General features: G+C 43.4%; 1 protein-coding gene across 1 annotated transcript in view; it reads left to right on the top strand.

The window, feature by feature from the left end:
• The window catches only part of phf2 (PHD finger protein 2), a 92,121-nt gene extending 80,151 nt beyond the window's left edge, over positions 1-11,970 (top strand). Inside the window, 9 exon segments of the mRNA XM_034198665.1 lie at positions 575-690; positions 776-954; positions 1,404-1,471; positions 5,648-5,814; positions 7,514-7,800; positions 8,455-8,550; positions 8,633-8,742; positions 8,822-9,131; positions 9,911-11,970. Coding sequence (XP_034054556.1) covers positions 575-690; positions 776-954; positions 1,404-1,471; positions 5,648-5,814; positions 7,514-7,800; positions 8,455-8,550; positions 8,633-8,742; positions 8,822-9,131; positions 9,911-9,999 — 1,422 coding nt within the window. The 3' untranslated portion in view covers positions 10,000-11,970.
• Positions 11,971-12,865: the final 895 nt, after the last annotated feature.

The following is a 12,865-nucleotide window of genomic DNA, read 5'->3' as shown; positions in this document are numbered from 1 at the left end:
CAAACCAGTATGTGTTACTGTATTGGCTTTACATTTTGGTCCCATGATTTATTTTGAAAATGTTCCTTTAAATTGAACCCATTGTATCCCAGGTATTGTGTATTGAGCATGGCCTTTTACAGAAATGGATAGTCGTAATTAAAAGATAGAGAAACCGTACATTCATCTTCACTGTAAATGAAATTAACTATAAAAGCAACTAGTACAATATAATGTATGAATGTCAGGAAAATAAAAATCAATCCTATGAAGCTTAGAATAAACATCTGAACTAAAGACTTCACTATTAAATAAACATAACACGCTAACCGGCAGGACTGAATGGGCAGTGTGAAAGCCGCCAGCATGGATTTCATTGATTTGATTGTTTCTCTGGAGGAAATACAATTAGCTGCCAACACCACATTAACATTAAATCATCTTATTTAATTATTATCTGAAACATTAAAAATAATAAAGGCTCCATCATGTTCACCAGGTTGATGAGAGCTGCAAAACAAAGGGCTAAAATGTAAAACTTAAAAATGCTATGATGTGAAAATGTACTTACGATATGTCCTGTGTAACTTTACAGAATAGTAAACCAGATTCCCTGCTGAAAATGGAAGAAGATTGCAAATTTGACAGAACACCACTGTCAGGCAATAAAGACAGATTCAGCTTCACCATGTCTCACAAGAAGACGCTGGGGTATGTTTTCCCCGCTCTCAGATGTTATGTAGTGATCATAGCAGCAGCTCCAACACTGCGTCATTATCCTGTGTTTGCTTTTCAGCTCCAAGATGCTGAAACCTCAGACCAACTCAAGTGTTTTTGGATCATTACAAAACCTAAAAGAGGACAAATCCAAGCCGGTGAGAGACGAGTACGAGTATGTCTCAGATGAGGGGGAGCTGAAGATTGACGAGTTCCCCATCAGGCGGAAAAAGAACGCGGTCAAGAGAGATCTGTCCTGTGAGTGTCCCTTTGTAGCAGGGATGGAGGCCTTGACCTCACGTTCACAGTATTTTTGTAAACATAGCTTTTTCTTTGCATTTTGGCCACACCCACACAGCGTTTAGGTCACAGAGTTATCTTGTGTCAAACAACGAGCTAATACTGTGTGTGTGTTTGTTTTCTGCTTTTTATGTGTACACATTTATTTAACTGTGCTTGTGTGAGCGGCGTTTCAATAGAATGATAAAACCTGCGTATAGGGACTGGGCACTTTGAGACATTGTCTTCCTAGCTAGATAACTAGAACCACACAACATAGCGTGTGAAAGTGAGACCCTGTCAAAGACATTTCAGATATGTTAGAATGTGTATTCACCAGAGTAAAGTATAGATTGTTGTTTGAAGCAATATTTCCATTGCATCCTGTGTTTGAGCTGTTGCTCAATGGTCAATGTTTTTTCTTCCAGTTTTGTCGGACATTAAAGAACCCATTCAACCAGCAAAGAAACCAAAGTTTCAGCCCTTGGTGAAACCGGTACGTATTACAGATGGCAATCCTTCCCTCCTGGCCATCATGTTATCAAGCTTTCCATGACAAGACCATGCTGCAATGCTCCTTTAAAACTCAAATCCAAGTGTAGAGATACAATGTTGTGAATCTGAACAAGAACCCTCTAAGCTGAAAGTAAAAGATGGGGTATGAATATGAAGCAGGTGCTTGTGTGGTCACTGACACCATTCCATCATAACCGCAGCATAATCCTACAGACCGTAATGTAATCCTACAGACCATAATGTAATCCTACGGACCGTAATGTAATCCTACGGACCGTAATGTAATCCTACGGACCGTAATGTAATCCTACGGACCATAATGTAATCCTACGGACCGTAATGTAATCCTACGGACCATAATGTAATCCTACGGACCGTAATGTAATCCTACAGACCGTAACATAGTCCTGCAGACTGCAATGTAGTCCTACAGACGTAACGTAGTCCTACAGACAGGAACGTAGTCCTACAGACAGTAACGTAGTCCTGCAGACTGCAGCGTAGTCCTACAGACGTAACATAGTCCTACAGACAGGAACGTAGTCCTACAGACAGTAACGTAGTCCTGCAGACTGCAGCGTAGTCCTACAGACGTAACATAGTCCTACAGACAGGAACGTAGTCCTACAGACAGTAACGTAGTCCTGCAGACTGCAGCGTAGTCCTACAGACGTAACGTAGTCCTGCAGACCGTAACGTAGTCCTGCAGACCGTAACGTAGTCCTGCAGACAGTAACGTAGTCCTGCAGATTGCAACGTAGTCCTACAGACCGTAACGTAGTCCTACAGACCGTAACGTAGTCCTACAGACCGTAACGTAGTCCTGCAGACCGTAACGTAGTCCTGCAGACAGTAACGTAGTCCTGCAGACTGCTACGTAATCCTACAGACCGTAACGTAGTCCTGCATACAGTAACGTAGTCCTGCAGACTGCAACGTAGTCCTACAGACCGTAACGTAGTCCTACAGACAGGAACTTAGTCCTACAGACAGGAACTTAGTCCTGCAGACTGCTACGTAATCCTACAGACCGTAACGTAGTCCTGCAGACAGTAACGTAGTCCTGCAGACCGCAACGTAGTCCTGCAGACCGTAACGTAGTCCTGCAGACAGTAAAGTAGTCCTGCAGACCATAACGTAGTCCTACAGACAGTAACGTAGTCCTACAGATAGTAACGTAGTCCTGCAGACAGTAACATAATCCTACAGACCATAATGTAATCCTACGGACCGTAATGTAATCCTACGGACCGTAATGTAATCCTACGGACCATAATGTAATCCTACGGACCGTAATGTAATCCTACGGACCGTAATGTAATCCAACAGACCGTAACATAGTCCTGCAGACTGCAATGTAGTCCTACAGACGTAACGTAGTCCTACAGACAGGAACGTAGTCCTACAGACAGTAACGTAGTCCTGCAGACTGCAGCGTAGTCCTACAGACGTAACATAGTCCTACAGACAGGAACGTAGTCCTACAGACAGTAACGTAGTCCTGCAGACTGCAGCGTAGTCCTACAGACGTAACGTAGTCCTGCAGACAGTAACGTAGTCCTGCAGACTGCAACGTAGTCCTACAGACCGTAACGTAGTCCTGCAGACCGTAACGTAGTCCTGCAGACCGTAACGTAGTCCTGCAGACAGTAACGTAGTCCTGCAGACTGCAACGTAGTCCTGCAGACTGCAACGTAGTCCTACAGACCGTAACGTAGTCCTACAGACCGTAACGTAGTCCTACAGACTGTAACGTAGTCCTGCAGACCGTAACGTAGTCCTGCAGACAGTAACGTAGTCCTGCAGACTGCTACGTAATCCTACAGACCGTAACGTAGTCCTGCATACAGGAACTTAGTCCTACAGACAGGAACTTAGTCCTGCAGAGTGCTACGTAATCCTACAGACCGTAACGTAGTCCTACAGACAGGAACTTAGTCCTACAGACAGGAACTTAGTCCTGCAGAGTGCTACGTAATCCTACAGACCGTAACGTAGTCCTGCAGACAGTAACGTAGTCCTGCAGACCGCAACGTAGTCCTGCAGACTGTAACGTAGTCCTGCAGACAGTAACGTAGTCCTGCAGACCATAACGTAGTCCTACAGACAGTAACGTAGTCCTACAGATAGTAACGTAGTCCTGCAGACAGTAACATAGTCCTGCAGACCGTAACGTAGTCCTACAGACCGTAACGTAGTCCTACAGACAGTAACGTAGTCCTACATACAGTAAATTAGTCCTGCAGACCATAACGTAGTCCTACAGACAGTAACGTAGTCCTACAGACAGTAATGTAGTCCTACAGACAGTAATGTAGTCCTACAGACAGTAACGTAGTCCTGCAGACAGTAACGTAGTCCTGCAGACAGTAACGTAGTCCTGCAGACTGTAACGTAATCATACAGACAGTAACGTAGTCCTACATACAGTAAATTAGTCCTGCAGACCGTAACGTAGTCCTACAGACAGTAACGTAGTCCTACAGACAGTAACGTAGTCCTACAGACAGTAATGTAGTCCTACAGACAGTAACGTAGTCCTGCAGACAGTAACGTAGTCCTGCAGACAGTAACGTAGTCCTGCAGACAGTAACGTAGTCCTGCAGACCGTAACGTAGTCCTACAGATTGTATGTAACGTAGTCCTACAGACTGTATGTAACGTAGTCCTACAGACAGTAACGTATTCCTACAGACTGTATGTAACGTAGTCCTACACTGTATGTAACGTAGTCCTACAGACAGTAACGTAGTCCTGCAGACAGTAACGTAGTCCTGCAGACAGTAACGTAGTCATGCAGACCGTAACGTAGTCCTACAGACCGTAACGTAGTCCTACAGACTATAACGTAGTCCCACAGACTGTATGTAACGTAGTCCTACAGACCGTAACGTAGTCCTACAGACCGTAACATAATCCTGCAGACAGTAACGTAGTCCTGCAGACTGCTACGTAATCCTGCAGACAGTAACGTAGTCCTGCAGACCGTAACGTAGTCCTACAGACAGTAACGTAGTCCTGCAGACCGTAACGTAGTCCTGCAGACCGTAACGTAGTCCTACAGACAGTAACGTAGTCCTACAGACAGTAACGTAGTCCTACAGACTGTAACGTAGTCCTACAGACCGTAACGTAATCCTGCAGACAGTAACGTAGTCCTGCAGACCGTAACGTAGTCCTGCAGACCGTAACGTAGTCCTACAGACCGTAACGTAATCCTGCAGACAGTAACGTAGTCCTGCAGACTGCTACGTAATCCTGCAGACCGTAACGTAGTCCTGCAGACAGTAACGTAGTCCTGCAGACAGTAACGTAGTCCTGCAGACCGTAACGTAGTCCTGCAGACCGTAACGTAGTCCTACAGACAGTAACGTAGTCCTACAGACAGTAACGTAGTCCTACAGACAGTAACGTAGTCCTGCAGACAGTAACGTAGTCCTGCAGACCGTAACGTATTCCTACAGACAGTAACGTAGTCCTGCAGACCGTAACGTAGTCCTGCAGACCGTAACGTAGTCCTACAGACAGTAACGTAGTCCTACATACCGTAACGTAGTCCTACAGACTGTATGTAACGTAGTCCTACAGACAGTAACGTAGTCCTGCAGACTGTAACGTAGTCCTACATACCGTAACGTAGTCCTACAGACTGTATGTAACGTAGTCCTACAGACAGTAACGTAGTCCTACAGACAGTAACGTAGTCCTGCAGACTGTAACGTAGTCCTACATACCGTAACGTAGTCCTACAGACTGTATGTAACGTAGTCCTGCAGACTGTAACGTAGTCCTACAGACAGTAACGTAGTCCTACATACCGTAACGTAGTCCTACAGACTGTATGTAACGTAGTCCTACAGACAGTAACGTAGTCCTACAGACAGTAACGTAGTCCTACAGACTGTATGGAACGTAGTCCTACAGACTGTATGTAACGTAGTCCTACAAACTAAATAACCACAAAGAGGTGGTCAGTAGGGGTCCAAAGCTCAGTTTTGTCTGTAAGAACTGCAGAAAAACCTTCAAAAGTAATGATCAGGCACAACCTGAAAAATTCGATCAGAGAAGTCACATTCAAAACAACTTTGGCTGCAAGTGTCTCAACTTTGAAGCTACACCATATTCCTATGTGTGTCTTTTGTCTCTTTCTCCTTAGAGTGTGGACTCTTCAGATGAAGAGACTCTGCACATAGACACAGAGGTCAAGCCTGAGGTGAAGAGTCGCAACTCTAAGGTCAAGAAAAAGGGCGGAAGCGCTGCAGGGATTCTTGACCTACTGCAGGCGAGCAAGCAAGTGGGAGGGATTGACTACAGCACCAACAGGTAGACTGAGCTCCTGCAACACTGCAGTGTTCCTCTTGTTTCTCCTCTCAACAGACTAGGGATATGCATCTCCATCACTGAGGCCGATGCGATGCGCATCTCGATACGTTGCCAACGATACGATACATTTGAAGCACCAGGCGATGTGATACGATACCATTCACCCCTGTTGCGATACAGTTCGATACGATTTGATTCAACATTATGCGATACGGGGCGATACGATGCGATTCAACACCATGCAAAATAATGATACTTCAATATGGTACGACAGAGTATTTTTGTTCTATTCCTCATATGCAGCAAATCATAAATTAACAAAAAAGTGCTTTACATATTTGGTTCTCTCTACTAGTACTGCGCATGCCATCATGCCGTTTATTTTTTACCTGTTTTACCTTACAAACAGGCCTTTTCACAAGTGTAGTAGTGTTCTCTGCCTCCAGAGTACAGTGCCATTTTATAAGACCTCACAGTTAAACAATTTAAGGATGCATTTCCTATGATTAACAATGTGCAAATAACAGCTACCATAGTGCAATGCCCATACAGCTGCCAGCCTGATGTGCTTAACACTCATTCATAGGCTAACTCACCAGTGAGCAGAAAGCAGTGGGTTCTATATGAACAATAAAGAAAAGAACCTTTCACAAACAGCTCTTTCATAACTGCTGACAGTGAGGAAGACATTTAAACTGTTATTGGCCGTCACAGGCTGCTGTAAACTAAACACCACTCTCTCTGACAGAACACCTCACTGAGTGATTTCACTCGCGTCTAACTTTCAGGTTTCTCTTTTCAGCCGCAGACCCCATGTCGCCTCTTTATGTGCGTCGCTAAGTTCCTCGTACTACTTGTGTACTTTAAAGCGGCTCGGCATCGTTTACAATTTGCGAGCGATTTTTCAAGTTGACCGTCTTTCTTGAAAAATCCGAAGTGTTGCCAAATGATTGATTTGTAGGTATTTTTCGGTGCGCTGTGTTTTTCTTTCTCCTCGACTTCATGTGTGTTGATAACTGAGACTCTCGGCCTCCGTAGTGCGAAGCAAAGATCGAAGATCGTCTCTGCTGAGTGCTGACAGGATGAGAGGATATTATATGAATGAATCGTTTGTTTACCGATGCAAAGACGCTACAATCGATGCATCGCGAGTCATCCCTACAACAGACACATTCTAGGTCGTATGCTCCTTCATGGGCAACAACTGGCAAACAAATGTCTTGCTCAACAACGATGTAATTGGATGAAAAAGCAGATATTTTACATCTTCGCTTGTAGCTGAAAAATCAACTAGCAAGTGAAGCAGGTTCTGTCAGCAGTTGGTTGATTCATGGCGGCTCCTGGCTCCCCCCCCCCCAGTCTGCTGCAGCTCGTGATGGTCTACTTTTTACCCTGTAAAATAGTTTCTGGGCTTTGAAGAACAACGTGGTGAGTGCAGAGAATGAAGAGGTCGCACTAGGCTCCATGTTCAGCCTAGCAGCTTCATAGTGTAATAGGTGTGGGAATATATTTCCATGGAGAGTATTTACAGATTAACATTTTATTATATTTTGCTGGTGTCAAATGATAATAATAATACAGCAATACTGCTGACATTTCCATGGACGATCATACCTCTGAGTTACTCTTCACCTCTGCGGCGTGCTGACTGCTGTGTAATGGCTGTGTTGTTGTGTATTCTTTATTGACGTACTTACAGTCAGCCACCTGCATCTCCCAGCACACAGGAGGCCATTCAGGGCATGCTGTCCATGGCCAACCTGTCGTCTTCAGACAGCCTGCAGCAACCGTGGAGCAGCCAGTCCAAGAGCAACTCTCACAGCACGCCGGCCGGCAGGAAGGCGGGCGGGGGGGCGGGCGGTGGCAACAGCAAGCGACCCACCAAACGGCTTCCTAAGAAACCCAGGAAAAGCAGCAGCATTGAGAGTCTGGATTACGATGACGACCAGGACCACATGGACGCGTGTTTCAAGGACTCTGATTATGGTAAGCTGTCCTATTTTAGTTTAGGAAGACGTTGTTGATGTTGCTCAGCGTGGTCAGGACTGATCCTCAGTGCACAGGCGCTGTTACAAAACCAGACCCATATGTGGTTCTTCCATTCCTTTTCATTACACAGAGTACACAATAGGGTTTCTTTTTTGTGCCTTCTATTCCAAATGTGCCTTTCGTGTTTTTCCAAGTTGTGTTTTTTTTTCTTTGAAGTGTTTTCTTTGTGAGTCCAATCCTAACAGTTGTTCAGCTTGTTAGTAAGCCATTAACATGAGCTGCCAATCGTTCATTTACATCCTTTTGAACTTTTAATTTGGGTCTAATTAGTTGCATGAATCACAAATCTTCAGGCCAGTGTGAAGCACTGGCACTCATTTCTTCCTTTGTAAACAGGCCATTTTTTATCTTGATTATCCTATTGTCAGACACGAGAGCTCTCCTGTGCAGTCCACAGCTGTCTCACAGCTGTCCTGCATGCTGTCAGTGGAAAGTTCACATGCATGGAAAACAGAAAGAAGTGCACTTTAGTAACACTCAATGTTTTACATTTGTGACATGATTGGCCGGTACTGTTAAGTTGCTTACATCCTTTCATCGGAAACGTACCCGCCCATCTTGTCTGTAATGCTTTGCATCTTTCGGTTTTAGTTTATCCCTCGTTGGAGTCTGAAGAGGATAATCCGGTTTTCAAATCCAGATCAAAAAAACGAAAAAGCAGTGACGACACTCCCTACAGCCCGACAGGTAAATTCTTGTATTGCTGAAAATGGAAGTTCTACTCTAAAAGGCATATGTGTTCTAAACCTCCGAATGGGTGTGATTTAAGCGCGGGTAGGACCCTCGGTTCCTCGGCAGGAGAGGCCGGCGAGAGACGGGGCGCGCGTGGCCTCCATAGAGACGGGGCTGGCCGCAGCTGCAGCAAAGCTTTCTCATCAGGTATGCCACTTCAATAGTTTTACATAACAACAGCAACTATTCCTATAAGCATTGCTCAACCATATGTATGCGTCAACAGGAGGAGCAGCAGAAAAATAAGAAGAAGAAGAAAAGCACCAAAAAGAAGGCAATAGTAATAGAGGAGCCACCGAAAGCCTCTCAGGACAGCAGCTCGCCGGAGCACAATGTGGACGACGGCAGCCTGACGGACCCTGAGTTCAACACAGGAACAGTAAAGTCGCCAGGGGGGCCACAGCCCATGGCGCCCGGCGTTTTTCTGAGCCAAAGGCGACCTTCGATTTCTTCTCCCAACAACAGCAGCAACTCCATGAGCACCACAAGCAGCAGCATGGCCAAGGTGGAGCGTGTGGTGTCAGCAGACGCCAAAGGTGAGCCTGAACCAAATGTTCAGAGCCGTTATGTGTGGATTTGTTAGCCGTGCTATCGAACTAGCTGCCCTCCACGTGACCAACGCTAACAACAGCTGATCCTCCAGCCTGCCTCAGCATCGGAGACCAATAGCTAAGACCCTTTGCAGTTGTGCTAATAAGCTAATATTAGCATGCTAAGGTTGGCTTGTTTTCTGATCTTTGAGACATTTATCAAACCTAGAAGACTGTCCCAATCATTTCTCAAGAAGTGTAAGTAACTGGTAACATAATTAAAGTCTGTGAGTCAGTAAAACAGGCAAGCAGACATTACAAACATTCATGATGAATAAAAGTTCCAATCACAAATAAAAAACGAGTATAGACTAAGCCTTCCTACAGTCAGTGGAATACAATATGGAATTAGTGACTTTTATCAATGAACAGGTGCAAAGTATATTCATCTAGTTAGACATGAGAAAGAGCTGGAGATGTGTGTCGTCATTGTGTAAATGATTGGTGCTGAAGGTTAGTGCAGTCACTTAATACCGGCATGTAATTACATGCAGTGATCTGAGAATAACAAGTAACCCCCTCCTTTCTGTTGGAAGCAGCATCAGTAACATGATGACCTCCATATAACAATCTGTTATTATACACATCATGTTGTTCCACTGTCGGGCAGTTGGTGGCACTTATGGGCCAGGACACAAAGCCGTGTTGACCTTATAGTATTTGAAGTGGAGGTGATCAGAGCAGCGGAACACTCACCTTGTCTCCTTGTCTTCTTCTCTTCACAGCGAAGCGGCTAAAGAAAGGCATGGCAACAGCCAAACAGAGACTTGGAAAGATTTTAAAGATCCATCGGAATGGAAAGCTCCTCCTGTAGTCCTGCCGGACTGGGACTCCATCCGGACCCCCCCCCCCCCCCCCCCCCCCCCCAAGATCATGCATTTTTCAATTTCTATGAAGAACATCACTCAAATAGGTTTTTGCCTCTACTTATACTTTATAACTTTCAGATATTAAGATGTACAGAACCTACTATAAATATTTTTTAAGAGAACATGTCTCATTTTACTACAGCTGTCAGTTTATCAGGGGTTGCAAACAGATGAAGTAAAAATACATTGCAGTCATTCCAGGATTTGAAAGTATCCCTTGCATGTATTAAGTTGCATGTGCGCTTGAGGCAGGGTATGGGGATTTCTCCTATATGGATGCAGCTTATCATTGCCACACTGATGATTGCGCCCCCCCCCCCTGCAGTTTTCTCTTTATGTTAACACTTAAGTATTTATTGGATTGGAGTCATAGACAGGAAGCCTACTTCAACTGTAAAGCACAAGTGTCTGGACATGAAAAGCATAGGATGTGCGACAGTAGGTGGCGCTGTAGCCAATGATAAGCCTCATCTATGTCAGGTGTGCAGTCACATGGGGATACTTTCTCTCTTCTCTTGATTTCCCAGGCAGCACCTTCACACAGTACAGTTTATAGAATGTAGCTTGTACATAACCTGTTAAATGACTGCTTTTCTATCCTTCCTTTCCCTTAAGGCTTCATTCTACATTTCCACCAAATGTCTTTTGTTTTAATTTGCTTTACTTAGATTTGTATTAACATTTTTAAAGGCAGAAATTCATTTTGAACCCCCATTAGATTTAAAGGTGTTGTCTGGAAAACAACTGAAGAAATAATACATTGTATTGTCATATGGCCTTACATACACAAAGCTAATTGTATTGTGATTCTGTTTGAACAAGAGACACAGCTTGGAGGACATTGATATAACAGGAAAAAAGGAAACTGTGTTTCTGCGACCAGCCTCTTGTTCCACTTGTAGTATCATGAAGGCTTTCGGAATTATTTTACTAGCACCTTGTGAATTGTTTATGTGTCAGTGATGTAATTTATTAATGTTTGTAGCTTTTTATACTTGTAAAATCCTTAAGAATATTATTTTTAATTATTTCATCAACTTGTGAAATTTCCCTTAGCAGACAGTTGTTGTTTTTCCTTCTTCTTTTCTAGGATGCGTGTGTTAGGGGACATCAGGAACATTTTACACACCAGAATCTCCATTAGCACACATTCTTATCTCCATACTGTCTTAATGTCAATGTTATGATAGGAAACATGTCCAATGTGTTATTATTCTTATTGGTAATATTCCAGTTATAGTCACACCCCTTTCTTCTGGTCAGGCCATGTTCAGTGTAATGCGCTGTATACTGTATAGCAGCAATGTTTTAGTCACACATTTACTCCATGCGTGCACTTCTCACAGATGAGATGCGCTCCCATCGAACTTTCAGCGGGGCATATTTTCAGGTTTTTATTTGTACAATATTTGTGTTGTTTTGTTGTGATTTATTTTTCTATGTCCGACCTATTAAATGCATCGGCTGTGCCAGACAGTGGATCATACCTGTTGTAGCTGTCTTCCCTAACTGTTATTTGCAGTACTAGTAAGTATTTACAATCCTTTTTGACCTGAATCTATATTTTTCTGTATTTAGACTATTCTGTTCGAGATCATTGCTCACTTTTTTAAGACATCGAGAAATCCTGAGGAACAAACATATTGTTGTTAATGATATGATTGTCCGCCTTGTTTACTTTTGCAATACAGTTACTGTGTAAAACCTACCTTGTAATGTGTTCCTCTCCCACTTGCAACGTGACGGCGTCTTTTTGACGACTAAACAAGTTTCCTGCTTTGAGGATGCATCAAGTGATCCAGGTTCTGCACTCACTTCAGGGTCTGGTCTCCCGGAGCTTAAGCAGCTGCTTTAGCCAAGTCATTAATTAAAACCAAGCCAAAGCCAACACCATTAAAAATGTATTAACGTAAAAGTGCTCTCCAGTTTTTTACACCATCCTGAGCACGAGTGTTCACATACATCCTCGTGTTCCTCTGACTGAGCTGGGCAGTCTGAGCGTCAGACGGCACGTCTCCATGGTTTATGTATTTGTGTAAATATATATATTATATATTATATATACACAGCACACATGGAGCAGCAATATTTGAGTATGATCTGCATATTAGAACTCAAAGTTAGAACACACTCAGTTCATTTTTAAGCCACGTGTTGGTCCATATCATTTGAAGAGGAAAGGGAAGCCCGGTTGAAGACGGGCTGTGAACATTAATGAGGACGTTCTAAGAAAATGAATTGTTGCACATTCAACACATGTCTCCTACAATAAACTAAATGAGTCAGTTAACAATTACTTAATGCATTTCTGAACTGATCCTGTGAAAATCGAAGTTATGTGAAGTCTCCACACATTAATACTATTAATAATCATTTGTATACCCCCTAATTAAAATGCATCAGGACAAAGTTGATTGGACACTTATGGCGATCTTTATGGGAATGTGCATTTCCCATGTTGATGTTTCATTTAATTTCTCCATCAGATCTGGGATTGTGTTAAAGGTCATGACCCTGTTTCCACCCTGGTTAGCATCAAAGTGAGTTGTTATTGTTAGCTAATTGTTAGCACAAGCTCCGACATCAGCCAATAAACCGCGTGTCCTCAGAGACACTGATTTCACTGGAATTAAACGTAGCCTCTTTTCTTTGTGCTCTAATTTAACATTTGATGTCCAAATCAAAGCAGTTACTATTAATATGTGGTCAAATTACCATTGTGAGATAAACAAGTGAACTGAAAAAGAAGTGAGAAATGTGTCCATCATTTCTCATGAATGTGTCCAATTTTAGAATGTTGTAACAAATGTA

Source organism: Gymnodraco acuticeps, unplaced genomic scaffold (genome assembly GCF_902827175.1).
Source record: "Gymnodraco acuticeps unplaced genomic scaffold, fGymAcu1.1, whole genome shotgun sequence".
Lineage (NCBI taxonomy): Eukaryota > Metazoa > Chordata > Actinopteri > Perciformes > Bathydraconidae > Gymnodraco > Gymnodraco acuticeps.
Note: the sequence above shows the minus strand (reverse complement) of the source record. Positions and strands in the feature narration are given on the sequence as shown.